This window comes from Olea europaea, unplaced genomic scaffold, assembly GCF_002742605.1.
Source record: "Olea europaea var. sylvestris unplaced genomic scaffold, O_europaea_v1 scaffold1056, whole genome shotgun sequence".
NCBI classification, from domain to species: Eukaryota; Viridiplantae; Streptophyta; class Magnoliopsida; order Lamiales; family Oleaceae; genus Olea; species Olea europaea.
The window spans coordinates 84,406-111,652 of NW_019227904.1; the positions used below are offsets into that span (position 1 = coordinate 84,406).

The window sequence follows — 27,247 nt, forward strand, 5'->3', positions numbered from 1 at the left end:
AATTTTGTCAACACAATTTTTAATCACGATTCACGACCCGAAACAAGATTTGTATGGTCCACCCCAATAAATACACCAAGAGGCGAGAAAATCCTTTTGTTAAGCTAAATATTACTTCTCAACGTAGATTTTGTATATAGGTAAAATCAAACAAAAATATTGTACATACATTATATCATGTTTAGCTTCTTCTTCTTTCTTATTGTACATACATTGCATTAGTTCATCACTACGCGAGAGTAGAATCGTTGCGCGCAGCGACGACGAGTGTTGCTCGCAAAGCCGTTGCGTGCAGAAAATGCTTGGGGTGATCCAATTCCTAAAAATGAGTGCGATGGTAATAATACGGTGGATCAGTAGTGATACAATAACAGAACTAGGGAGTGACTGTTGAGATGGTGGGTGCTTGAAAAAATGGTGGTTGCACGGTGGGTACTTAAGATTGTAGATCTAGGGATCGACTGGTTGGAACAGTGGTTTGACGGTGGTCAAATGATGCTTAAAGAAATGGCAAAATAAGGCACCCCATGTATTAGTCACTTTTAGATTTGGGATGGTTAAAATCCTCTTCTTCTTTTTTTTTTTTTTTACTTGGTCTGTGAAAATTTGGGTTAAGATTTGTAGTCAATGGCGGTCTTTAAGGTGGAGGCGGTTGGTGGTGGTTCTGATAATGGTGTGATGCCGGTGTTGTCGGTGGTGGTGGTGGTTGGTGGATCATGAAACTGATTTGAGGTCTTTGCAGATTTGTCTTTGGGAACCCCATGTGACCAAGTATGTATTTGTTGCAACTGTTTGTGACCAATTTTTTGTTAATTGTGACCGGTTGTGACTTGACCATAGTTAAAGATTGACCTGGTTATAGCCAATCACACAAATACAAATTTGATCGTAGTTACTCACATCAAAGATAAATTTGATCACATAAAACACAGGTTAGTGAACTTGTTACATATAATTACAAATTAGACGGTCACATATAGTTATGGCGAAAACAAATTTGATCACAAATAGTTACATAAAACACAGGTATAGTCACAAGCAATAAATTTGGTCACGGATAAATTTTTGGAGATTTTTCTAGAGTGGAGTATAGAGAGAGAAATTGTTTTCAATTTTGGAGATTCTTCTATGGTTGAAGCCGGAGCTGTCATCGGAGTGATCGTTGGAATAGTCGTCGGAGCCATGGTCGGAGCAATCGTTGAAGTGGTTCCGGAGCCGTTGGTTACCTCCAATAGTAAAAAAGGTAAGATGTCAAACGGGCTGAGCAAGGGTGTGATCCAACGAGCTGAGCCTTGCTTGACTCGTCGAACTCGCGAGCGGCTCATGGGCACGAGCTTGTAAAAAATGTGAAGAAAAAGTTTGAAAAAAAAAAACTTGCGTTTGGCTCGACCCATGAGCTCGCCCTTTGAGCACGAGCCGAGCTCATGTGTTGCTCGACCCATTGCCACCTCTATTGGAATAGGATAGAGAGTAGAGAGAGAAAGAGAACGGCTTAGATTTGGAATTTGGTATGATTAATTGCATTATATTATAAATAAAATTTTAATAAATTGATTTCTCACCTAATTTTTGAAAAGTTTTATGGAGTTTGTTGGTTTTGAAATGTGTTTCGTAGGATTTATGTATTATTTTCAAAATAAAGTATGGGCCCAAATATGCGTACAGACTGGATCCATTAGGGTTGCATTCATGATGGACAAAATACTTATGAAAAGTTTATGTCAGAAGGAATTCTTGACACCCTTAATTTTTTTCGACTTAAATGTTTATATTAATTACATTAAGGGGAAACAAATGAACATAAGGAGATTAGGTGCCAATAGAATTTCGGACATCTTAAAACTAATTCATACAAATATCTGTGGGTCATTCCCTTCATCTTCTTAGAATGGTTAATGGTTATTTACTACATTTCTCTCGTAATGGCTACCTATATCTTATCCATGAGAAATCTCAATCACTAGATATGTTCAAAGCTTATAAAGTTGAGGTTGAAAATAAACTCAGTAAAAGAATAAAACAGTTAGATCTAACCATGGTGATGAATATTATGACAGATATGATGGACGAGAAAACAACGTCTAGGGCATTTTACTAAATTCCTAGAGGAATATAGAATCGTTCAACGGTAGACCATGCTAGAGTCTCTTAGCATGAATAGTTTTACTAAGACAAAATAGAACACCTAAGAACATGGAAAGGAGTATGATTAATCATTTGACCTCACCAAAATCTCTTTAGGAAGAACTATTAAAGACTGCAGCTTGAATTCTTAATAACGTTCCAAGTAAGTAACTATAAAAACTCCTTATGAGTTTTGAACAGACAAGAAGCCTCATTTGAAGCACTTACATATTTAGGATTGTCTAACTAAAGTAAGGCCTTATAGGCCATTGAAAAGTGAACCGAATTGCAGAATTATCAATTGCTAATTTATTGACTACTTTGAGAGGTTAAGGGACTACAATTTTTGTAAAGATTCCACTATCAGGTCAATTTTTGAATTTGAAAATGTCCAATTCTTTGAGGATGTGGAGTTTACAGGGGATATAACGTTTTAATGTTAATAATTTTATCTTGAAGGAAGAATATGTATATATCACTTCTATTGCAAATGGCAATAATTAGGATCAACGATAAATTCTTGATCTAAATCTTGTTCAAAAAGTAATTTTGAATCAAAACAATATTACAAAATCTCCCATAAACAATGAAGAGGTTCCAAAATAACAAACTCAACAACATCATGAACATATGCCATTAATAATATCCACTAGAGAAAGAAAAGGACAATTTTGGATGACTTTTAAGTTTTGCTTCAAGAAAATAAAGATAGCATTGGATTTGTAAAAGAAGATAACTTTTATCAAGTCATGTAAATGAATAATTCTCAAGAGTGTACCGATGTCATGAATAAAGAGATAAAATCCATGAAATGTAATGCAATTTGGGAACTCATCCCATTGCCTGAAAGTGTAAAGCACATTGGTTATAAATTAATATTTAAAATCAAGAGGAATTTGAAGGGTGATTTAGAGAGACATAAGACTCTTTTTGTTGCAAATGTCTTTACTCAAAAACATTAAAAAGTCTCTCTCTTCGATTTTTACGAAAGTCTTTTAGGACTATTATAGCACTTGTGACACATTTTGATCTTAAGTTACGTTAGATAATTTATAAATTAAAGAAATACATCTATGGACTTAAGCAAGCTTTTCGTCAATGACATCATAAATTTCCTCAAATAATTATCTCACTTGGGTTTGAGAAGAATGTAATTGATAGTTGTGTATATCAAAAATTACAAGGTCAATGGGAGTAAGCATATTTTTTAGCATTGTATATCAATGACATACCACTTTCCTACTATGATATAGGCTTATTATACAAAATTAAGAGATTTTGTCATGAAAATTTGAGCTGAAAGATCTTAGTAACGCCTCTTTTGTCTTAAGAATGTACAGATACACGGGATCATTCTAGGGATATTTTTAGATTATCACAAAAGAGTTATATTGATATGGTTCTTAAGAGATTTGTGATACATGAATGTAAACTAGGTGACACTCTTATTGCTATGGGAGATAAGTTTAGTCCCAATCAATATCCTAAGGATAAACATAAAGAAAAAGAAATATAGAATATTCCCTATGTTTCAGCAGTTGGGGGTTTAATGTATGCTTAGATTTGCACACATTTGGATATAGCATTTCTTGTTGAAATACTGGGTAGATGTATAGCTAGACATAGTACGGTTCGATTCGATCACCCGAATTTTCGGGTATTTAGTAAGTGGAATCGTCGAATCCAAATTTAATTATAGAATCGTTTGGATTCGGTTCCATTTGATTTAGTTTGATTCAATTTGGTTCCATTCGATTCTCGAGTTCCGTACTATAATTAAACTTTTTAATATTTACAAAGTTACATTAATTCAACTAGTGATATGTTCAATTTTATCTCTTACCAAATAACGTAGTCTAATCTTATGTATATTTTGCGTCTCTCTTTGTTGTGTTCTTCATAGATTTGATTGCTAAAATTACAATTGAAGTAAAAAGGAATGGGATATGATCAGAATATTGCCATAAATCGACTTCCAATCATATAAAATATCTTCCAGATTTTTGGTCAACTTGAGACCCATTTTCGAAATAGCAAACTTTCGAATTGAAAAACTTATATATCTAGAAGAATTGTATCTCTTTGAATTATCTTTCTAACGCACTTTGAATCACCTCAATCGAACACCAGAAGAAAAAATTATGACTAAAATACTGAAAGCTGTGTAGAGACAAAATCATGCGCAAGCGAATGCAACTTTTCTTATTTGATTAAAACTCTTTTGGAAGCCAATTTGGATGTGAATTTTAACCTAATTTCATCATATAAATACAAGACATGGGCAGCAATGAAAGGGTCTCTCTTACCTCTTTATACAAAATAGTTTCATCAAATTCATCGAGAACAATGAACCAATTACTATATTTTGAGAGAGTAGATTAAGCCATAACAAGGAATTGAAGTTCAATTATATCTAGATTTTGAAGAATTCAACTTTGAACTTAAAGATCAACATCTTTTGTATTCTTTCACGATTTGTTTAATATTTTTCTATTATTCTTCTTGTAATTTATTTACTAATATGCTAGACTAGATTCACTTTTGTATTGGATGAAGATGAACCCTATTGTTTATTTATTTTAAATTCAAGACTAATATTTTAGCTTAATTCTTGCGTTTTTGGATTAATTTTGCATATCCATTACATTATTTAATTGACAAGCCACCAATTAAATAATCAGTTGCTTCTTGTAGTGTTGAGAGACCACAATAGTTTAGAACTCGGCAAAATTAACATAAGTGCAATAGATGTTAGGAATGACATTTATCACTTGTGCAATCATTAGATAATTTAAACTTTAACGCGTTATAATCATTCGAATTCGGGTTAAAAATATATTCGGATCGTGGTTAGAATAGATTTAATTTCTCTTGGAAAAAAATTATATATCATAGCTTTATCGATTGTTAAGAACACATGAATGGAATCAGATTAAAAATCAAGAATTGAAATAGATACCAATAGGCGAATTCAAAATCCAATACAATCATCCATAATTTAATGAAAACTAAACTTTTTTTTTTTTAGATTAAATTGAAATCTCTCTTTTATTTTACATAATTTCAATTCCATAAATAATAATAAATTTGAATTGAAATTTATTCCCTATGAGACAGTACTCTCAACTCACTAAATCTATTACTAGTCAATGGTCTCGTACGTTTGCGGATTTCGCACGAACAAGTTTTTGGCGTTGTTGCCGAGAAATAAAGTATTTAATTTGAGTTTATTATTTTATATATGAATTGAATTTTTTTTATTTTATTTTTTGATAATTTTCATTACCCACCCCGATCTCTTTTATGATTGGAACATAAATAGTAAATTTGAATTCATGGGACGATACTCTCAACTCATTAAATCTATTACTTGTCAACGGCCTAGCACGTTTGCGGGTTTCGCACAAACAAGTTTTTGGCATCATTGTCGGGGAATAAAGTATTTAATTTGAGTTTATTATTTTATACAATATTCATTTTTTTTTTTTTGATAATTTTCACTACCAACTCTAATATCGTTTATGATTGGAATGCTTTCAGGTATTACTCAATAATATGTGCAGGATTCTGATATTGACAGAGGAGTAAATTTTTTTGCAAGTAATCTCGGCATGAATGATGAGGATATGCTTGTAGAAGGCATTATTTGTGAGCTTTGTGATGGATGCATTATGTTGGGCAATGTTTGTATACATGCACTAATCCCTTTATGTCCAAGCTTTTGCGGTTTAAACAGTATTTAAGATTCGAAAGCTAGCAATTGACAACTCTGATGAATGCTACATGCCTAAGGGCGAATATGTGCTACGTATCCAAACGATAGCATCATTCTTAATGGAATTGGTCCTCCCCTATTGAACAAGGAAGCACTTGTGAAATATTATAATGAGCTTGCTATGTTAGATGAAAGCAAAATACGCACAGAAAATCTTGCATTTTGGAACGAATTAAAAAGGTGGGAATATAATCTACTTGAAAAGGTTGAAAGGAAAGCATTACCATTGTCCATGAATTTAGATTGTGAACCCATCATTTAACCCGAGGAGATATCAATGTCCAATTTTGATATATATGAATTTTAACAAAATTCATTAGCGTCACCAGAATTCATTATTCAGTATATGATCCAAACATATTGGACTACTAGTGATTAAAACGAGGCTTAAATGTATTGATATATCTGGATTTTGTTAATTATCTTTTAAGTAAATTTGTTAATTATTATAGTTAAATTTTGTATTATTTTTATAGCTTCAACTTGCGTTAATACTATTATATTGTAAAACTTATGTTAATAAAGTTTCTATTGGAGCTTGAGATTTGCCCAAATATATATGCTTGAGATTGTATAAGGTATTACTTTTATGTCTTTAAGTAAGTCGAAGTTTGAAATCAAACCGATTAAAAGAATGGCTCTATTTCGTTTTTTTGAAAAGTAAAATAGTTTGATTTAATTTGGATTTATTTTTTCTCAAACCGTTTGATATGATTTTGTCTGAAAAACAGTAATATATCTTTCAAATTGAACCATGCTCACTGCTCACCTCTACCGTCGCCCATCTCTACCTATTATCGTTGCCACTGCCCCCACCAAGCTAGACACATGCACGGCTCACTTGTAGGGTGAAAATTGAAAATATCAATTAATGTCAAAATAATGTGAAACTAAATAAATGTATGAATGAACAAAAATCATCTAATTTAAACACTTAAACCGGGTTTCCAAAATGGGATCATTATCGGTGAAGTCTCGTGCAAAAAGTAGAAGTTTCATTCAGGCTCGAAATTGACTCATACAATCAAACTTGAAATGTAATAAAAAAAATATTTAATACGAAATTGAGCGACCGTAGTTTTGAGTCCGTCCTAAGTGATATACATTACTACAACTAACGGGATTTGAGACAAAATAAAAATATATTTAAGAAATTTTTGAAATAAAAATACCCCTAAAAATGAATTATGGCTTGGTTTCATATAATATAAACTTAAAAAGGCAAGGTTCCTTCTAATTAATTTAGGCCAATATCTAGAGATATCAACCATTAGCCCATTATTTATTTTCACATTCTCATAGTTCAGTCCATTGTTTTCTTAGATTTAGTTCGATCCGATTTAGTTCAATTCGGTTCCCAAGTTCCGTACTATAATTGAACTTTTTAATATTTATAAAACTATACTGATTCAACTAATGAAATGTTCAATTTTACCTCTTACAAAATAATGTAAGTCCAGTCTTATATATATATTTTGTATTTCTCTTTGTTGTGTTATTTATAGATTTGATTGTTAAAATTACAATAATAAGTAAATAATGAGCTCACAATGATGAAGAGAAGCACAGTCGAGCCTCAATTCACTTTCTTTAGAACAGTAGAAGCAACATTACAGTTGAATAACATATTTGGGTAAAATTTAGGTCAATTTGATTAAGTTGAGATTGGACAAGAAATTAGAAATAGAAAAATCACATTTTTGGGTTTGTATTAAATTAATTAGCAAGCAAATTTATTTTAAAAAATAATTTTGTTTATTTAAGATAAATAAATTTAAAAATTAGGGAGATTCGATTCTTTTATTCTTGATCTAGAATCGAAAATCGAACCAAATTGGTTGATTCTCAATTTAAATACCCGTTCGGGTATTTAACTTAAAAAGAACCAGTCCATTTGGTTCTTCAATATCTATAGAGAACTAAGAGCACTTTTAAGAGATTCTCTATTTTTAAAGAACATATTCTATCATTTCGAGAGTATCTATAAATTTAGGGAGTTGAAATTCTGAAATACTCCAACAAATTTTTTATATTTAATACTTAATTTTACTACTCCCAAAAAATATTTATTATTTTTCTCTATATTTTATTTAAACTAGCAATTTTAGGATTATCTTATTATTTTCATACATTGAAATTTAAAACACTTTGAATACAGTTCATTATAAGGAATAAGTTTCTTTTTAAATTAAAATATTAATTTAAAGAGTCTATTGGAGCATAATTTTGAAGGTTAATTCTTTAAAATAGAGAACATCTCATGTTTAAAGAGTCTTTTGGAGATACTCTAAGAATTATATGATCATATACAAGAAATCAGATCAATTGGAGATCATTTGATATTCTGATTTTGATCATGAAATATGACTGCGGGATTTTTTCATGAGGCTACACTTTTTGGATGGAATTGAAAGTCCACTAATTTATTCTATGACAATATCAATCTTATATTTCAATAGGAGCTCGATGATATCAAAGACATTAAGTTCCTAATTGTTAATAAAAGAATCCAGATTGATCAAGTTTCTATAGAGCATATTAAAACGAACTTTATGATTGTAGATCCGCTTATTAAAGGGCAACTACCCAATGTCTTTCACGAACTTATAGCTCATATGGGTGTTGCATCTTTTGATGATATGGTGATTTAGTGGGAGTTCATATTTGATGTTGTCTATTTTAGACACATTTTTTTTTATCTATGGATATTCAAGTTATTTCAAAAATAAAGTCATTCCAATTAAAGTTTTGGTTTGATCTCATGAAATAATAAGGCATAATTAGTTGGAAATAATCATGTTTGAATTACATTACTTGTAATTTCAATGCTACACATTTATAATTGATCTATGCCATTTGATTGTGTTGATATATCTGATAGTTGATAGGTTTAGTTATGATACTTGTAACGAAAATCGTTTTGATCCTATATTGACATAATTAATGGACAAGATTTTTCGGAGATACTTTTGGTTGTGATAGCAAAATTTTGATGTCATGAGGTTATAAAAATTTATAAGATATCATATGTGGCCCAAATGGGAGATTGTTGTGTTTTAATTTATCATATGAGCCTACATATATAATTAAGTGGAAATTATAGAATTCCCGACATTTGGAGATCACTGTGCAAGATTCAGCCTCCAAAGTTGTTTATGCAAATCTCAGGTTTTAATTTAATTATTATATATATAAATATTAAATTATAATTTAGTTTTTAAACGATATGTATTGCAACTGTCGTGTTCCCTTAAATATCGCAATTTGAATTTTAATTATAATAACTTCCATAATAAACCATTTCATCTATCTCTCACTCTCTTGATCCCAATCTCTCAATCCTCTACACGGTTCCTCCCAAGTGCTGGAATTTCGCCTTTTCATCTATCTTCCACTCTCTCAATCGTCTACACCGTTCATTGATCTCACTTCCGGCAACTTAGAATAAAACCCACGTCCGGCCACATCAAGCAGTGGATAATACACTCCGTTGTTTTCACCCAAATCTCCGTGGACATCTGAAATGGAGAAGTCAAAGGCTGCGAAGTTGGTAATCAATGTTGAAGAGACGTCTGAACGTAGAAGCAAGAGGAAATCCGTGGTTAGCCCAAAAAAAACACCACCTAATAAGCAATCGATGTCTCTGACCGCGAAGAAATTGCGCTCAAAAAAGGTAATTATAATTTTAGGTGTTAGTTATTATGATTTTATTGGCAAACATGGTGATGGAATTCATGGATTAGAAGCATTGAAGTCTTATGTAATTTTTCCGACATTTAATCGGTCCTAATCGTTGGATTAGGGTTCTTGGTACCAATATTGAGTGTGACCTAGATTTCTCCTAAAATGTCACTTAATTACATAACAAAAATTATGTTTGTGACCTCGCCATTATCAATATGTGACCAAGATGTCAATGTATGACCGAGGGAGCTATGAATGTGTGGCCTCTAATGATTCACCTGATTGTTGCATGTGTTCTGATTGTTGACGTTGCTGATTTATACATCTCTGACTATATTCATTATGAACAACAATGCCTACATTGACCAAGATGTCAAACTATGATTGTTGCTTATATTGTGTGTGGCTTGAATGCACAACAAAGTATATAGCACCACAAACAAAGTACATAGGAACGTACGTCATTTGTCAATTGATCAATTGTCTGTGATCTCGCCATTATCTATATGTGACCAAGATCTCAATATGTGACCAAGGGAGTTATGAATGTGTGGCTTTTAATGATTCACCTGATTGTTGCATGTAGCCTGATTGTTGACTGTATTTATTTATACATCTGTGACCGTAGGCATTATGAACAACAATGCCTACATTGACAAATATGTCAATATGTGACTGTGGCATACATGGTTTGTGGCTTGAATGCACAACAAAAATGTATGCCTGTAATTGGTTTGTATCATGATTTGACAACAGTTATCTGGCTTTATTGCGTAACAATGCATACTTATGTGACCTCATTCAGTTGAATATAAAACACGATACTCATGGCATGTGACCATATTATTTCTATGACTAAGTTTTGTTGTGAATGTGACACCTGGATTCATAGCATTACACATGCATGTGATCATATTATTTCTGGTTATACAACAATGTTAATCTATCTGTAGCCAGAGTACACAGTTGCATACATCTAATTGTGTGTGATTTCCCTACATTTACTTAACATTGGGTATTTCTAAACAATTTTGTGCAGGATTGGCAATTTATCATACTGAAGGAACGATGGTTCCCAGGCAAAATTTCAACATCGATCGGCAAGGGTGTGCTTTCAAGTATCCAAGCAAAATTATTTGACCGACAGAAGCTCATTATGAAGGGAACATGCTTTGCCCATTTTTTCGACTGTCATGAAATTGTGGTACAATCGCAATTAATTCACTACTTCCTCTTGCGGCAGGTCCAACAACCTAATCCTAAAGAGATGTGGTTTTTAGTTGCTGGGCGTTATGTTAGATTCTTTATATCTGAGTTTTGCATATTCATGGGGCTGAGATGTTCCGGCGATAGTGACACGGGCATTTTTGAAAGTAGACAGTCACAACTGAAGAATAAGTACTTTTCTCAAGTGGATACCATGACACATGAAGACGTGAAGTCCACATTCATATTTGCTTGCCAAATGCCTGATCTGGATCTTGTTGAAACTCTCCCGGATCATGATGTTGCACTCATTGGTATCCTGTATTTCGTTACTGCACACTTATTTCCTAGAGATTATAAGAAAGTGGTTGACCATTATTTGTTCACGCTTGTTGAGGACTTCCCTGAGCTGAACAGTTTTCCATGGGGAAAGTTACTGTTTGAAATTACTTTGAGTTCTTTGAAAGATGCATTGAGTTGACAAACCGCACATTATAGGCTACGAGGTATGTTGGTAGCCTTTTAAGCATGGATCTCGAAACCTTCCCTGACCTAGATGAAGTTATTGTTACAATGGTATCAAGGACGCACCCTCGAATCAATAACTGGAATGCAAACGAGCAACCTTCTGTATCTAAGTTGGAGGAGCTTGGCTGCTTCAACAAGCCTAATGTAATGTTTCAGTAATCCATATTCTGCTGATAGTGGAAGATATGGTAAACTTATTGGTTCTCTAATCTTTTACTGTAATGTAATGCATATTGAAATTTGTGACTTGGTACCCACTGAAGTTGAAATCGCAATGCCATACATGGATGGCATGCAGCATAACAAAATAATTCAACCAGAATTTTCTTGAGGTAGCCGTCGAAAGGAAAGCAGGAAGGAAAAGTCTGTTGACCCTTCACACATGAGTGAGGAATCAGTGCCTTTGATAACGGACACTGGTGTTAGACAGGCTCACATTACAGATGATGATGACGATTTTGTGGATCCTCCAAGACGATGTGAGGTGATATCCCATCAGGAAACACCCTGTGCTGATGAAGGCCATTCAGGTCCCCCAACATTTTCCAAATGAAGAACAACATCATGGGATTCAAGGGAGTGCTGTAAGATTATTTTTATTTCTGTTCAAATATTTTCAAATTGTGGTTACAGTTCACTTAGTACTAGTTACAGTTCACTTAGTACTGGTCACAGTTCATTTCTCATGCTCACAAGCATCTTTTTTAAGGTCACGTGTAACTATTTATCTTAATCATGTTTACAGATGCTTCACGATTTGAATGTGCAAATATTAGAACTTAAGAGAATAAAGTAGTAACCGTGGAGATGGATGCCATCAAGTCACAGATGTTGAGCCTCAACTCTGATCAGGCAAAAAAGATATCTGAAATCATCGTAATGCAAGGATAGTTAAAACATGACATGATAGAGATTAGGACGAACATGCAATTCCTATCTGAATCCCTGACTGCAATGATCTCAAGCTCCATGGATGAGATATTAAGGCGATTCAATGATAGGAAAGGTTGTCCAGTTAATGAGTATGAAGATACCGAAGCTGCTATCGAAGGATTCGAGAAGATCGACGAGGTAGGTACATGATATGTTCAATCTATCTTTCACTGAACATAGTTACAGATTTCATGTCTCAAATTTTCCAATTTCACATACAGGTGGAAAAACTGTAACCTGCTGTCGACAGGAAAAGGAAGGGGAAGGTCGACCCAATTGAAGATGTTGCCTTTCCAAGTAGTCTTGAACCGTTATTATTTGACTTGGGTATCGGATATACACAATCGGATGATTTACAGTCTGCAGAAATTCAATAGCAAGTAGATGCTGCCATATCTGATGTGATCACAGCATCCCAAAATGTTGACGAAGAGGTATTCAAATTATTTTTTTTCGTGTAATCTGCTAGTCACACAATGTGTACATCGAATTTATGCAAACTAAATGTGATCTTTTACAAGTCACAGGGATCACCAACTACTGAACCGGCTTCTGAATTACCAGTTAAGCGGGATTCAAGGCCTGCGAGGATACTGCGGTCTCCATTTGTTGTTGGGGAAGGAAAGGAACCGTGGCATGACGGTAATGTTATTGTATTTGGAAATTATAAAGACCATGTTGAAGAAACTGATAAATCAGCATTCCTGGGTTGGTTTCAGAGAGGATATAAACTCAAAAATAGACATGTATATTTTTCTTATATTTTCAAATACACTGGTCACACAGTCACAGTATCTTGACAACAGTAAAAAGTTTAATGAGCACGATGACCAAATCAAACCAGCCTTTAGTATTGGCTTATACCTAGTCGTTCACAAGACATGGTTCCACCAGCTGATAGATGCTGAAACATCTTTAAGCGGTTCGGTATGGTAATGCTTATGTATCTACTTACTACACATTTTCTTGATAACCAGTTACACAACATTAAGAACCTCATACAACACCATGCACATACCGTTGAGCAGCCCACTGTCATAGAGTCATAACTTTTTAATGTTATACCTAATTGTGTCCTTCATGTTCAAACAGCACATGGATGCATGCTTCTATTATATTCGCTAGGTAGCAAAATTTGGGAAAGTAAAGTTTAGAGTTACAACAACGGACTCTTGGTTCCAGAACAAGATAAAAGATATATTTTCCGCTTTTCAAAAAGACCCTCAAGTTCTGTTATCGGAGAGCAGCTTGATTAAGGCTGTCACAGGTCGGCTAATATCCCTAAGCACATCTTGGGCCGATGTAGACTATGTGTTTATGCCACTCTTACCCACGAATAAAGCTCACTGGATGTTAGGTCTGGTAGAATTTAGAAGTCATACTTTGATGCTGTTCAATTCAGCTGGAAAAACTTATCGTGATTGGAAGGTGCTGGAAGGTATTGAGCCCTATGTGAAGGTATTGCCTGCTATTATGAAAGTGTTGGGAATTTCGAAAAAAGACCCCGATTACAACGAATCTGAATGCAAGCAAATGAAGGTGACCATTGACAGTACCCTGCCTCAGCAGACGAATGAGTAAGTATGTGACCAACTATAGCAGTATAACTTGTAAATTAATTAATTCATAACATACTATATTGTGTTCTTTTACAGTCATGACTGCGGGGTGTTCGTGATATTATATGCATTGTATATCCTCCGTGATGACAGATGTGCTATTCTCCATCAGTTCGATGCTGCAAAATGTAGAATTGATATCACCTCACTACTCTACAAACACCAAGAATCTTACGTGAAGAAGGCGAGACAGGCTTTTAAAGGGGAAGGGATTGTAATAGAATGACAAATATGAAAACATTTGTAAATGAGTTTTATGCTTCAGTTGGTAGCCTTTTATATTTCTTTCAAGCAATAGAGGTGTTTGTACTCAATACTGTCATGTGGATGTGAATATACTTTTGCAATACATGGGTGCCCCAACATTCAGTTGGTAATATGTTGTTGCTTGGATACACAGTTGTGCTTTTGGTATAAGACTTATTTTGCAATGCTGTTTGTAAATAACAGGTCACATATCAATAGTACTAGGTCACAGATTTAATATTCCATTTGGTCAGAGTTATTTTGACATGACATATGTCAATAACATGTCACATATGATATGCATAGCAGGTCACGAATTTAGCACTCATACTATATGATGCAAAGATCAGGTCACAGGTCGAATTGTACATCGAAAATTAGGTCACAGATTTAGTATTGCTTTTGGTCAGAGTTTCAGTTTGATATGATATGTTAATACAAGTCACATAGTATATGTGTAGTAGATCACAGATTTAGCACTCTTAACATTTCATGCCAAGATCAGGTCACAGGTCTAACTGTACACCGAAAATTAGGTCACAGTTTATGGTATGCTGTAGTTCTGGTTTTGGTCTTGTGGTTTCGATTTTTGTCACAGTTGTAGTCTGCCATGCCATTTGTAAATAACAGGTCACGTACCTGGCCAATGATTTGGTTGTGCTTTTGGCCATAGTTTTAGTTTGCCATGACATATGTCAAGAACAGGTCACATATCAATTAAAATAGCATGCTAAGAATTGGTCACAGTTCATCTTATTTATGGAATCTGTGAATGGACATATATTTGTTCGCCACCACGTTTAGGTCACAATTCATGCCTTTAAGTGAATTAATGGTCACAATTCAAATATATTGCTGTGTATGGAATCTATAATCATAAATTTACACAACTCTACGTTAAATTGAATAAAAAGTGCAGATGTATTTCATTTAGCATTTATTACCTTACTATTTAAGCATCATTTCTCAATTGAAACACATTTCTACATGTCGGTATGCTAATAAGAATTTAAGAGTACAACCTAACTTTGATAAGTCTTTATCCTGTATTGACTTCCTATCAACTGTTCTTATTTAATGGGACCAAATTTGAGCATCTCCTACGGTTGTGACCATGTGCACCACAACGTCCACATCTTACTTTTGGTTTCCCTTCCCTAGATGATCTCTTCCGCTTCTCAGTAGGTCTTCCAGAACTCCGCTTTTGGTTAGAAGCTAAAATAATTTGGAATTCTACTTCATCGGACACTCTCCATTCGTCTGGATTTCCAACAGGATACACTGAACTTTCATAAGCATTTACATATGCATCCTTTGTGTAATAATAAGAACAGTAAGAATATGCATCCTTTTTCGTATGTGCGATTACAGCCAATGCATGTGGACAAGGCATCAGATCGACCTGCAGCATCCTGCAAGTGCATGTACGTTGTTCAATGTCAACAACAAATGTGGACCTTTCATCGCTCACGAAGAACACTGTTTGGTTGGAATGAGATACCTGTGAGAGTGTATTAGCACCAATGGTATGTGTCAGTTTAAACTCAAAAAAAGAATAGGTCACAGACATTCATATCTCATTGAACAATGGTATGTTCAGGTCACAGGACTTCACACTCAGGTCACAGGTTTTACATTAGCATACAAATTATATAGCACCACAAAGAAAGTACATAGCGTCACATACGTAAATTACTGGTCACATGCAATTAATATTTGGACACATAATCACATATGTACATTCCATGTCACAGACACCTATGATATAATCACATGCGTATTTCTGTTTAATCTACATACACAAACTTCAGGATACATAAGAAAGTTACCCTCAAGTTCCTTAATTCTGAACTCATTCTCCTCATGACGTTTTCGAACTTGCTAGTCAACATCGTGAAAGTTCCATGTGCTTTGTCTCTATGTTTACAGAACCAATTTTGTACTGTTTATCGCAATGACTCCAGCAAGAATACAATGGGGTGATTCTTAGTTACCTTTGTGACCGCGTTTACTGATTCTACAATGTTTGATGTTATTGTAGAGTATCTGTTTGCCGGCATATGTATTCGTGACCACTTTTCAGGGCCTACTTCATCCTGCCAAAATATATCGTAGTATGAGAATAGTATAAAAGGATATATGTGACCGCTTCATTGCATGTGACAATGGAGTGCTGTAGTTAGTACAGTACCAGGTAATCACGAATCTTATCATTCATTGCGTCCAATTGTTGCATGTTGTATTCAAATTCTTCTAATGTGTAAGCGCGGATAGCCGAATTGAAAGCCTGCGTAATGTTTTGCCTTGATTTCCCATAATATGATTTTAGATTCTGCAGCAAATGGTACGAGCAGATACCATGGCAACTTTCCGGATACACTTGTTCTATTGCTTTCTTTATACTGCCATGACGGTCCGATACAAAACACAATCCTTCTTTGCACCCATATGCATTCTTCAGTTTCTCCAAAAATCATCTCCAAGATTTATCGTTCTCATTATCCCATACTCCAAAAGCAAGAACAAATATGTCATTATTTGCATCCTGTGTACATGCTGTGAATAGGGTACCTCCGTAATGACCATTCAAATAAGTACCGTCAACGACAATTACGGGCCTACAATGTTGCCACCCTCGTATTGATGCACCGAGTGCCATAAAACAGTACTTGAACCTATTGTGACTATCGACCTCCAACTCTGTGACCGTACTAGGATTTATTTGTCGAACTATGTAGAAGAAGCTTGGTATCCTATCGAATGATTCCGTCGGATCACCCCTAATCATCTTCAATGTTTGTTCATGGAATCTCCAAGCTTTTGAGTAATTCAAATATACTCCAAAAGTATGTAGCATATCACTGCATATGTCCTTTGGTGTGTATATGGTGTCAGCCGATGTGTACTTGTACTTGATGCTAGATGACACAACTGTAGCTGATACTTGTCTGTGTGAACCCAACACCACATTTGATCCACATGTGTGACTACCAATCTTTCGAATCTTAAATAGATTCGTTTTACCCGATTTTGACGATCGACATATCCAAGTACATCCTTCCTGAGAACACCTCACCACATATTCTTTCTTATCGGATCGTTCAACCATAAACTCAAACATGTTTCGTATGGCAAAAAAAGATAGGCTCAATTTTAAAATATCCTTATCATGAAAAATCCTTCATTCTTCGACCTGAATAGCATCTGCTATAAAAACAATTGTGACTTCATTGTCACAAATGTGACCTACATGTTTACTTGATGCTTCGTAGATTTCTGTGGCCACATCCTGCAACGTATAAAGCTCAATGTTACGATAAGCATTATCTGTGACAATGTCAGACGGGTACTCTATTGCTGCATCAATTATGTCAATGATTAATGGATATTTAGCTGAATTACGATCGACTTCTTTCAGCAGAATGTATGCAAGCACGTTGCTGTCATTTTTTATCCTGATTGCAGGCAAATCGTCGTTGAGTATATACTTCAATGATACTGCTACCTTGGTCGGATCCAAGCTGAACTCTGACATAATCGTGTTTACAAGGTTTATATAACTGCATCCACGGTCTACCAACGCCAACGCTGATTGAGATCCATGCAACAAACATATGCGCAAGTACACCATTTCTGCAAAATTGAATTTCAAATCCTCACATTCTGGATGGTTAATTTAATACAGTGCATACAATTTTATATAAGAATTTATGCAATAACATGAAGTCACATATGACACTCAAAAATGCAGGTCACATTTCATGAACAAAATTGGTTTCATTCTCTTCTCCAATTCACTCACATGTTCACATATGTAACATTTGTATGGATACTGTTGTGTCGAGTGGTCATATTTTGGTCAAATATCCGATCATATTTTGGTCAAATATCGGAATAGGTCACACACGGGTATGATCAATCCAAATATAACATATCTTACAGATAATCGAAAACAAATGGAGGTTACATTTTTTTCACAGAGGTCACATTTAATCGACCACAACGAATCCTATGTTTCTTTGTCTTCCAGTGTAAATCAGAAAGGTCACATACGCTGTTCACATCTTATGTTTGATGTCGTTACAATCTGTCACATTTGTTTTAGTGGTCACAGACATCCACAATCGATGCTACACTTGTCTAAGACTGGTTACACTCAATTAAGTCACATTTCATGCATGTTGTTCATGTCCCACTGCACAATATTATTGAATTTGAGACATATGTGGCCACGATAGACTCGGACGCTTGAAATTTGGGTACAGAAGAAATTCGAATCTTATCTGATGATGCTAAATGCGAAAAACTAGTAGTGCAATAATCGGACCAATACCTGGATTGATTTCTGTTATGCGAAAACGTCAATTTCTCCAAGCCGATTCCAAATCTGTGACACGAAAATATCAATGTCGATGACGTCAATCATTTCAAATTTGAATGGCGAATGCACAATTACCTGATGAATTAGGGTTCTACAGTGTCTGGATTGAAATTACTCTGGATAAATTATTTTTGATGAGGATTTTGTAGCGGTAGATACCTTTTATTGATGGAAAATGTTAAATATACACCTTAGATATGAATTTTTCCCTATAATTAATTGTGTATAAATGCTATCTTAAAAGTTAAGTCTATTTAAAGTGACCTGATCTAGAATTAAAGTTATGGGCTTTGGGTATCTAAACAAACTATAAGCCTAAATATTTGTAGAGATCGGATTCGTTAAGGTTGTATTTCACGATCGACAAAATACTTATGAATATATATAGAGTTATGATCCTCAATTCATATATGATTCTCATTCTTTATATTATCCTATCAATACAAGAATATCTAGAAAAAATATATTGAAAAGGAAGATTCAAAACTGGCAATCAAGATTAATAATCAAGAATAAGGTATTGAAGCAATCAAAATTATGGAGCAAGAAGTCAAAGTCAAGAATCAAAATTTTTCATAGAAATGAAAAAAAAAAAAAAAAAAGAGTAAAAAAGTGACAAAAAAAAAAAAAAAAACAAAAAAAAAAAAGAGTAAAAAAGTGAAAAAAAAGAAACATAAAAAGTAAAATCTAAAAACACATTTCCTCCTCTACCCACCTCCACAAACAGAGTAAAACACCAAGCTACTAGGCTAAATAAAAAATTCGCCAAATTGCAAAATTGAACCGAATTCTTGGTTTGAAATGGTTTGAATGTGGACCCGACAATGTTCAATTTTGATATATTTGAATTTTGTTAAAAAAAAATTCATTGGCATCATAAGAATTCATTATTCACTATACGATCCAAACATATTGGATTACTAGTGATTAAAACGAGGCTTAAATGTATTGATATATTTGAATTTTGTTAATTATTTTTAAGCAAATTTGTTATTTATTATAGTTAAATTTTGTTTGTTGTTGTGTGTGTTTTTTTTTTTTTTTCCTTTTTTATGGCTTTAAGCTTGCGTTAATACTAATATATTGGAAAACTTATGTTAATAAAGTTTCTTTTGGAGCTTCTATTGAGATTTGAACAAATATTTATTCTTTAGATTGTATAAAGTATTACTTTTATGTCTTTAAGTAAGTCGAAGTTAGACATCAAGCCGATTAAAAGAATGGCTTTATTTTGTTTTTCTCAAAAAGTAAAATAGTTTGATTTAATTTGCTTTTTTTTTTTTTAAAAAAAACCCGTATGATATGGTTTTGTTTGAAATTGAGTAAAATATTTTTCAAATTGAACCGTGCTCATTGCTCACATTTATCGTCGCCCATCTCTCCCTATTATCGCTGCCACTGCCCCCACCAGGGTTGGCCCTAATAATTATGAGGCCTTAGGCCACTCATTATTATGAGGCCCTTAATGTAGAATGTGAGGTTCAATTCCAGCTCAATGCAAAGAAGTCTCCACCGATTTGTCAAAATGAATGTCTTTAGTTTGCAAAATATTTTGGCCTCTGCAAATGGAGAAATGTCAATGGACTCCAAAGTTGCCCCTAAAACCAAAGAATTCACTTTGCAGTATCAGTTTTCCATAACTTATACCATCTGTTCTTGATAAATACATATCTACGTTGAAGATCTTTTCGAAGCATTGTTTAGCCCCTATTTGTTTTTCATTATTTCCTTATTAAAATGAAAAATATGACCGTTATTCATTTCATCAAACCATCAAATTTGAATTTTTATCTCTTGTGTGGGGCCCGTAACAGTTATATTTTTCATTCTCATTTTGACATTAATATTTACCAAACGGGGCCTTAATAAGCAATTAAAGATTCTAATCAGAACTGGCAGATGCCTCAACGTTGATAAAAAAAAAAATCCAAAAATTGTTGCTTGGAAGAGCTAGTTCAATAACCTCACCAACCCCTACCCCTATCCCTATCCCTACCCCTACCCCAATTGATATCCAGTCTGAACTAAAATTTATATATAACTTTAATATAACATTGATAATGAAATTAATTATTGTAAGCATATGAACATAAATTATTGTAAGCATATGCACATAAATGCACATTCCATGCTTCTGTTTTCAGTGTTCTCAGTTTTCATTTATTTAGAATCTGAATTCTGATTTATTCAGTTTGCCACAAGTTGTAAGATCAGTGAGAAGGTAGTTCACAAGGCCAAAGATTTTTTGCCAACTATTTTTGCATGGTAATTAATAGTGCACTAGAGATTCTTTGCCTCTTTCAACACCACTTTTTACAGGAAATTTTTTTACAGATCTTTATGTTTACTTTGAGGCCCTTTTAAAAAGTTGAGGCCCTAGGCCATTGCCTAGTTGGCCTTGGTCTAGGATCGGCCCTGGCCCCCCTACCAAGTTAGACACATGCACAGCCCACTTGTAGGTTGAAGATCGAAAATATCAATTAATGTCAAAATAATGTGAAACTCAATAAATGTATGAATGAACAACAATAATCTAATTTAAACACTTACACCAGGTGTCCAAAATGGGATCATCATCAGTGAAGTCTCGTGCAAAAAGTAAAAGTTTCATTCACGCTCGAAAATGAATCGTACAATCAAACTTGAAATGCAATAAAAAAAAATATTTAATACGGAATTGAGCGATCGTATTTTTTGAGTCCTTCCTAAGTGCTATACATTACTACAACTAACGGGATTTGAGACAAAATAAAAATATAATTAAGAAATTTTTGAAATAAAGATACCCCTCTTTTGAATAAGAATAAATTATTACTTGGTTTTTTATAATGTAAACTTAAAAGGTAAGGTTCCTTCTAATTTTAATTGAGGAAATTTCACAAAATGTCTATTTTTACCCAGTCATTTGTGAAAAATGTCCACCATTGCAAAAATGTTTAATTTGAAAAAATTTAGATCAAAATGCCCTTATTAACAATTTATAATTCCATACTAAGACAAAAAAGGACATTTTTGCAATATTGTTATTGGCCAATAAAATTGTGACACATAACCTGCCATATTTATTTCAAAGAGCATACATGTCAAATCACAATAAATACTATGTTTTTCATTGATTCAGAAATGTTGAGAACGACATTTTTAAATGTAGAGAAATGTCATGTTCAAAATAAAATGTCATTCTAGACAAGTGAAACGGTGTTCAAATGTCGAGATTGACATATGAAATGTTAAGAAACATTATTTTAATGTAACTTCTCATGGAAGTCACTTCTCAAAATTCGTGACAAATTTGATAAAAAATCAAATGTTGAGAACGATATTTAAAATGTCGAGAATACCATTACAAAATGTAACTTTTCATTAAGAGCATAATAGACAAGTTGACACTAAATTCAAAAGAGTTGACACTTTTCAACTCATATACTGAAAATTGGGCATTCTTAAAAATGCCCGATTTTAATTTAGGTCATTATCTAGAGATATCAACCATTGGCCCATTACTTATTTGTACATACTTTACAACTCAGTCCAATCATTAATTAGCCCAATATTTACCCAAACTAAAAGGGCCAATTCCTTGTGAATCCGTCCTTTCGGCCTCTTAACTTCTTTTTTCCTGGATTTCGTCCAATAGCAAATTATGTTTTTAGGTAAAAAATTTCAATGTAAATTAAGAAAATTTATTCTATGAGATATGTAATTTAATTGTCAAAAACTTTATAGAACAATATAAATTGAATAGATAAATGAATTTTCCGTCTTATGCATAATATTTTACAATTTTTAAATATAGAACTTTAATTTATTGTATGCCTTTCTACTAATTGTATTTTTATCTCCACTTTTGTTAGCATTTGAGTAATAAGAATAAAAGCAAAAAAAACTAAAAATGAATTTCGGTGGTTGTATTTCCCACAGAGTGAAAGTAGTTGGAACATGGAAATTAAGAAAATTAAAATTAAAATTCTTGCAGAGAGATAAAAAGGGGCACGTGCAGAGCACGTCATCCACATGATTTCCCCTACACGTGCAACCACGTTGACGCACGTGTGAGAAGCATCAAGAAAGCCCGTTTGATTGGAGAATTATAACTTTGATTCCAATTTCCAGCTAATTGGAATTTTGACCACAGCTAGAGTTTGCTGCTTGTGTCAATATTTCTAAAACATATTCAAGTCTCTCACATGATGGCACCAAATTACTTCCTCACCTTGTCACGTGCTTAGTTGGACCCCACGAACATGGATGAAAAGAAATTATTTAAAAATAAGTTCATTATTTATGAAAAAGATCTAACACCTCTCTTTTTAACTTTGTATTGTTTTTAAAGCATATTGGTAAAAATAAAAAGTTAAGACTATTAAACTTACTCGATCAGTCGAGTATCAAGTGTATATTCTGAGTCGAAGTTAAACCATAGTATAAAGTTATAATATCTTTTTGGGTAATTAGGAATTTAGTGTCCAATTTTGTCATTTTACGAGGATCATATTCCTCTGACATTGAGATTTATTAGAATTATTTTCTCTTGCTTTCTCTCTTATTTTGGAATTTACCATTAATAGCTATTATTGTGTGGTGTGGATTGAAATCTTTTGACCATATCTTATGTTGTAATAATCAATAAAAGAACATATGGTGTAAATTGATAGCATGATAGGTTATGGAACTAAATTTGAACATATAAATGTCACCTTTTATTTGATTTCTAACTATTTTTCCCTCCAATATAGGTTAAACACCACAAGTATGGGGTGCACAGCAATTACAAAAAAGGTACAAAGATGATTAGTTTAGTTGAAGTTGATGAAAGTTTAATTCGAAATCATCTTTGAACCTAATTTTGCAACTCTCTAAATCATTCCAAAGGAAGTTATAGTCCTAAAGATGGAAAGAGGAAAGACAAGCACGAATAAAGAGGTTGGACATAATTGAGTGGTCGACAAAGGAAATTGATTGTAATAGGTTTATCGATAGTAAAAGTGAAGGTGTGAAACAGATTCTGCTCTTACATAAGTACAAAAATGAAAAAGTTTTTGCAAGTTTGTCGAAGAAACTCAATTGAGAACAATATACAGAACCAATGTGACAATCAAATCTTTTAATAAAAAATGACAATGAAAGTAAGTTTCTGTTTGACAATCATTATTTTAAAACATTTTTTTCTACATATTAATTTTCAACTGAGTTATACTATACGTATATCAGAGTATCCATAATGGTGTTCATCATTCTCCCATGAAAGGGGGCTTACTTCGAATAAAATATAATTTATTCGAAGCAAATCCCCTTCCATGTGATCAAAGTGGACATTACTATGGACACCGCATTATGTATAAGTAACATATTTCCTTTCAACCACACATTCATATAATAAATTATTCTTCACGTAGACACAAAACTTTCTTCTACTTTTGAACTACAGATTCTTCAAAAAATTAATATTCAAAACTTCATTTTATCCAAATAATAGCTATCAATCGGGCTGAGTCGCTTTTTGGTGGGATAAAAATTAGATTTTTAGTAGATTTTGATAAAAACTAATGAAATTTGTGGTTAAAAAATTATAAGATCCAAAAAATATGTACTTAAAATTAATTATTAATTTTGATATAAATTAAAATTTTAATTTTAATTACAATCAAACAGGAGCTAAATTTCAAACAAGTACAAATGCCACGTGGCAGTCATCATGACCGTCATTAGTTCTTCACGCCAAGCTGTAGCCGTCGTGCTTCAACGTGGGTTAAGGAATATAATAACATGGTAATATGAGGTAAAACTTGAAAGGGTACGGCTAATAATGGAATTTAAAATTAATGGGGAGGCAAACATAAGTAAATTAAATTAAGGGGACAAAAGCTCAATTCCCCAAGGCAAAATAATTAGAGAGAGAAAATGGCAGGGGAATCCGGCAGTAAACTTGGACACTAATGGAGGAGTCACGGCGACAAAACGATTATTTTAAGCAATTATTAATTACTAATTATCTCTTTTAATTTCAACTTTTTACTTATAATTATTCCCTCTACCATGTGAATTAATTTCGTTGCTTCATGCGATAAAAATAAGAATAATGCTATTCGCAGTGAAAACTATCGACAATCGTCCTATGTGACGTACACTTAACAGTTTTTCATTTGATGTATAATTCAAAAAATAACTATCATATCTATATATCAAAAATCAAATTGTCAAGTGTATGTCATATAGAGCGACTACTGACAGTCTTCACTACGAATAACATTACTCTAAAAATAATCATTGCCTTCTCGTTCGATAAAATTGAGATACATTTACATTTATTGAACAATGTGTATAACTTCAAGTTAAATAAACAAATAGTGAATGCCAACACTTACTAGAAGCATTATTCTAATTAATAAGTACTTAAATTGAGTTATAAATTTGTTTTGGTAAATTTTTTTTTTTTTTTTTTTTTTTAAAATAATCCCAATGTTTGAGGTTGTATTTGCAATCCAAATAAAGAAATTAATTATAAAAAGATGGGCCTCCGAAATGAAAAACAAGTGAGTAGCTTTTCTTGTGAATCAATTTCCTTTTATCCCACTATCCAACCACCAAAAAAAATTAACCATTCGTTAACAAAATGAAGTAAAATAAAAAAAACAAGTCATTGACCTTCCAAAATTTCTAATATTTGCAATTCGGCCCCTCCTTTCACTCATCAAAATCCCCCCTCGCTCCTTCACTTTCAACTCACACACTCTCTCTCCCATTGCTTTTGCTTCTTTTTCAAAAAAATCAAACCAGAACTTGCCAAATTAAATTTGTGATCAAACTCTATACATGATGGAGTATTTTATGGGGGATTATGCTGAATTTTCGTCAGTGGATAATATTAATGGTAATAGTAATGGTAATGGCGCCCATTTCACGGTGGATGATTTGTTGGATTTTTCCAAGGAGGACGTGGCGATGACGGACGCTTTTTTTGATAGCTTGGCAGCAAATTCCGGCGATTCCTCGGCTGTCACCGTCGTCGACAGCTGTAATTCGTCGGTTTCTGGCGGTGGAGATGGCCAATTTAATGGAAAAGTTAGCTGCCGTAGCTTCACCGACTCTCAATTTTCCGGCAATGAACTCTGTGTTCCGGTGAGTTTGATCGTACTTTCTATAATTGTTATTAATTTTTGAAATAATTTAAAATTTTTCATCTCATAATTTTATGCATGGAACACCTCGAGGTGTGTGCCTCTGCCTTTTCTTTTTGCTCACCGACGATACAGTGCAGACTGTTCCTCTGTGACAAAAAGTGACTTCGCAAAAATAATAGGGATTTCAGTCAATTTCTGCTATGAAATAAGCTTTTGTATTTTCTATATTTATAGTAGCTAGCAATTTGACGTATTCAATCCTATTTTTGAATATGAATTGTCGAATTTCGCTTTTTAAATTAGCTTTTTGCATGTGTGTTTAGCTTGAAATCAAAATTCAGAAAAATTACGTTTAATTGCTTCATTCAAAAATGAATTTTCGAATTATATTTTGTGAACAGTACGATGATCTAGCAGAGCTGGAATGGCTTTCAAATTTTGTGGAGGAATCATTCTCAAGCGACGACGTCCACAAGCTCCACTTCATTCCGACACACACGGCCACCGCCGTGGAGCCCACCGTTACTTCCTCCTCCGCCACCACAATTTCAGTCTCTCCGATCAACCATTCACCACCGCCGCCAATTTTCCCCTCGGATGTCTCCGTCCCAGGCAAAGCCCGCAGCAAGCGCTCTCGCGCCGCCCCCTGTGACTGGTCCTCCCGCCTCCTCCTCCTCTCTGCCCCACCTTCCTCCACCTCCTATACTCACTACAATAATATCACTGCAAACACAGACCCCAACCCCAAGGCCATGAAAACGACACCGACTAAGAGAAGGGAGCCAACTGAAACCCCAGGCCGGAAATGTCTGCATTGCGCCTCAGAGAAAACTCCACAGTGGAGAACCGGCCCATTGGGCCCAAAAACTTTATGCAATGCTTGTGGGGTCCGATACAAGTCGGGTCGGCTCGTACCCGAATACCGACCAGCCGCTAGCCCGACTTTTGTGTCCACCAAGCACTCGAATTCCCACCGGAAAGTTGTGGAGCTCCGGCGGCAAAAGGAGCTGCAGATGCACCAGCAGCAGCTGCTTAGTCAAACATCAATTTTCAACATATCCAACGGCTGCGATGATTTCCTTATTCATCATCACAATGGTGCCAATGATCCTGATTTCAAGAACGTGATCTAGTTTAGCGGATACTAATTTTAGCGTTTTAAAGTAACCAGTGACAACCTCATTTTTCTAATTCACTACTACAGTTTAGAGATTTGAATTTTGGAGAAAAGAGGGATTTCATAGAGAACTTACTCCAAATGGAGGGAGAAAACAGTCAATTCAATTGTAGAAGTTGGATGTTTTATGTGAATTTCTACTTTAATTCAGTAGATTTTACTTTTGTTGAATTATGCTTAGTCCTTGTCTAGTGCAATTAAATAATTAAAATTTAAGTTAAATCCATAATTAATTTTCAAAGTAATTTTATTATATGCACAATATTTCAATGAGCCGCGGTTTGGTTAGGGTCAAATTCCGGCCAAACAACAAGGCGCCCATGTGGCGCCCCCTATTGGAGGGGCAACTGTTCCCCTGTCCAAACAAGTTTTTCCTATTTCAACTATAAATTTCATTTACTTTTTAAAAAAAATTACTAAAAACTTTTTATATCTACTCCAACAGAAGCTTAG

The 27,247-nt window shown here is 33.9% G+C and overlaps 5 protein-coding genes across 5 annotated transcripts; 3 read left to right on the top strand and 2 right to left on the bottom strand.

Moving 5' to 3' along the window:
* The first annotated feature begins 10,298 nt into the window (after positions 1 to 10,298).
* Positions 10,299 to 11,270, top strand: LOC111372943. The gene is made up of 3 exons (XM_022995374.1): positions 10,299 to 10,315; positions 10,444 to 10,507; positions 10,623 to 11,270. The coding sequence occupies exons 1-3, from the start codon at positions 10,299 to 10,301 to the stop codon at positions 11,268 to 11,270; spliced, it is 729 nt and encodes a 242-aa protein (XP_022851142.1).
* Positions 11,271 to 12,220: 950 nt separating this feature from the next.
* On the top strand, positions 12,221 to 14,095 carry LOC111372944. The gene is made up of 7 exons (XM_022995375.1): positions 12,221 to 12,388; positions 12,628 to 12,684; positions 12,778 to 12,996; positions 13,043 to 13,177; positions 13,228 to 13,284; positions 13,376 to 13,827; positions 13,906 to 14,095. Exons 1-7 carry the CDS (start codon positions 12,221 to 12,223, stop codon positions 14,093 to 14,095), a joined length of 1,278 nt encoding a protein of 425 aa, XP_022851143.1.
* Positions 14,096 to 14,156: 61 nt separating this feature from the next.
* Positions 14,157 to 16,592, bottom strand: LOC111372945. Its single transcript, XM_022995376.1, has 5 exons — positions 16,560 to 16,592; positions 16,307 to 16,447; positions 16,110 to 16,211; positions 15,220 to 15,616; positions 14,157 to 14,302 (listed from the first exon to the last, which is right to left on the bottom strand). Exons 1-5 carry the CDS (start codon positions 16,590 to 16,592, stop codon positions 14,157 to 14,159), a joined length of 819 nt encoding a protein of 272 aa, XP_022851144.1.
* Positions 16,589 to 17,236, bottom strand: LOC111372946. Its single transcript, XM_022995377.1, has one exon. The coding sequence runs from the start codon at positions 17,234 to 17,236 to the stop codon at positions 16,589 to 16,591; it is 648 nt and encodes a 215-aa protein (XP_022851145.1).
* Positions 17,237 to 25,188: 7,952 nt separating this feature from the next.
* On the top strand, positions 25,189 to 26,968 carry LOC111372953 (GATA transcription factor 9-like). Its single transcript, XM_022995385.1, has 2 exons — positions 25,189 to 25,615; positions 26,019 to 26,968. The coding sequence occupies exons 1-2, from the start codon at positions 25,310 to 25,312 to the stop codon at positions 26,748 to 26,750; spliced, it is 1,038 nt and encodes a 345-aa protein (XP_022851153.1). The 5' UTR covers positions 25,189 to 25,309; the 3' UTR covers positions 26,751 to 26,968.
* Positions 26,969 to 27,247: the final 279 nt, after the last annotated feature.

What these genes read in the sequence shown, in the direction of transcription:
- LOC111372944 (XM_022995375.1), top strand. Translation starts at nt 12,221, where the DNA reads ATGATAGAGATTAGGACGAACATGCAATTCCTATCTGAATCCCTGACT. An exon ending in ATACCGTTGAGCAGCCCACT is followed by an intron (nt 13,285 to 13,375) that starts GTCATAGAGTCA and finishes TATATTCGCTAG; the next exon opens with GTAGCAAAATTTGGGAAAGT. An exon ending in CTGCCTCAGCAGACGAATGA is followed by an intron (nt 13,828 to 13,905) that starts GTAAGTATGTGA and finishes GTTCTTTTACAG; the next exon opens with TCATGACTGCGGGGTGTTCG.
- LOC111372946 (XM_022995377.1), bottom strand. Translation starts at nt 17,236, where the DNA reads ATGTTTGAGTTTATGGTTGAACGATCCGATAAGAAAGAATATGTGGTG.
- LOC111372945 (XM_022995376.1), bottom strand. Translation starts at nt 16,592, where the DNA reads ATGATTTTTGGAGAAACTGAAGAATGCATATGG. An exon ending in ATAAGATTCGTGATTACCTG is followed by an intron (nt 16,212 to 16,306) that starts GTACTGTACTAA and finishes ATATTTTGGCAG; the next exon opens with GATGAAGTAGGCCCTGAAAA. An exon ending in CAGTAAACGCGGTCACAAAG is followed by an intron (nt 15,617 to 16,109) that starts GTAACTAAGAAT and finishes ACACTCTCACAG; the next exon opens with GTATCTCATTCCAACCAAAC.
- LOC111372953 (XM_022995385.1), top strand. Translation starts at nt 25,310, where the DNA reads ATGATGGAGTATTTTATGGGGGATTATGCTGAATTTTCGTCAGTGGAT. An exon ending in GCAATGAACTCTGTGTTCCG is followed by an intron (nt 25,616 to 26,018) that starts GTGAGTTTGATC and finishes TTTTGTGAACAG; the next exon opens with TACGATGATCTAGCAGAGCT.
- LOC111372943 (XM_022995374.1), top strand. An exon ending in ATGTGATCATATTATTTCTG is followed by an intron (nt 10,508 to 10,622) that starts GTTATACAACAA and finishes AATTTTGTGCAG; the next exon opens with GATTGGCAATTTATCATACT.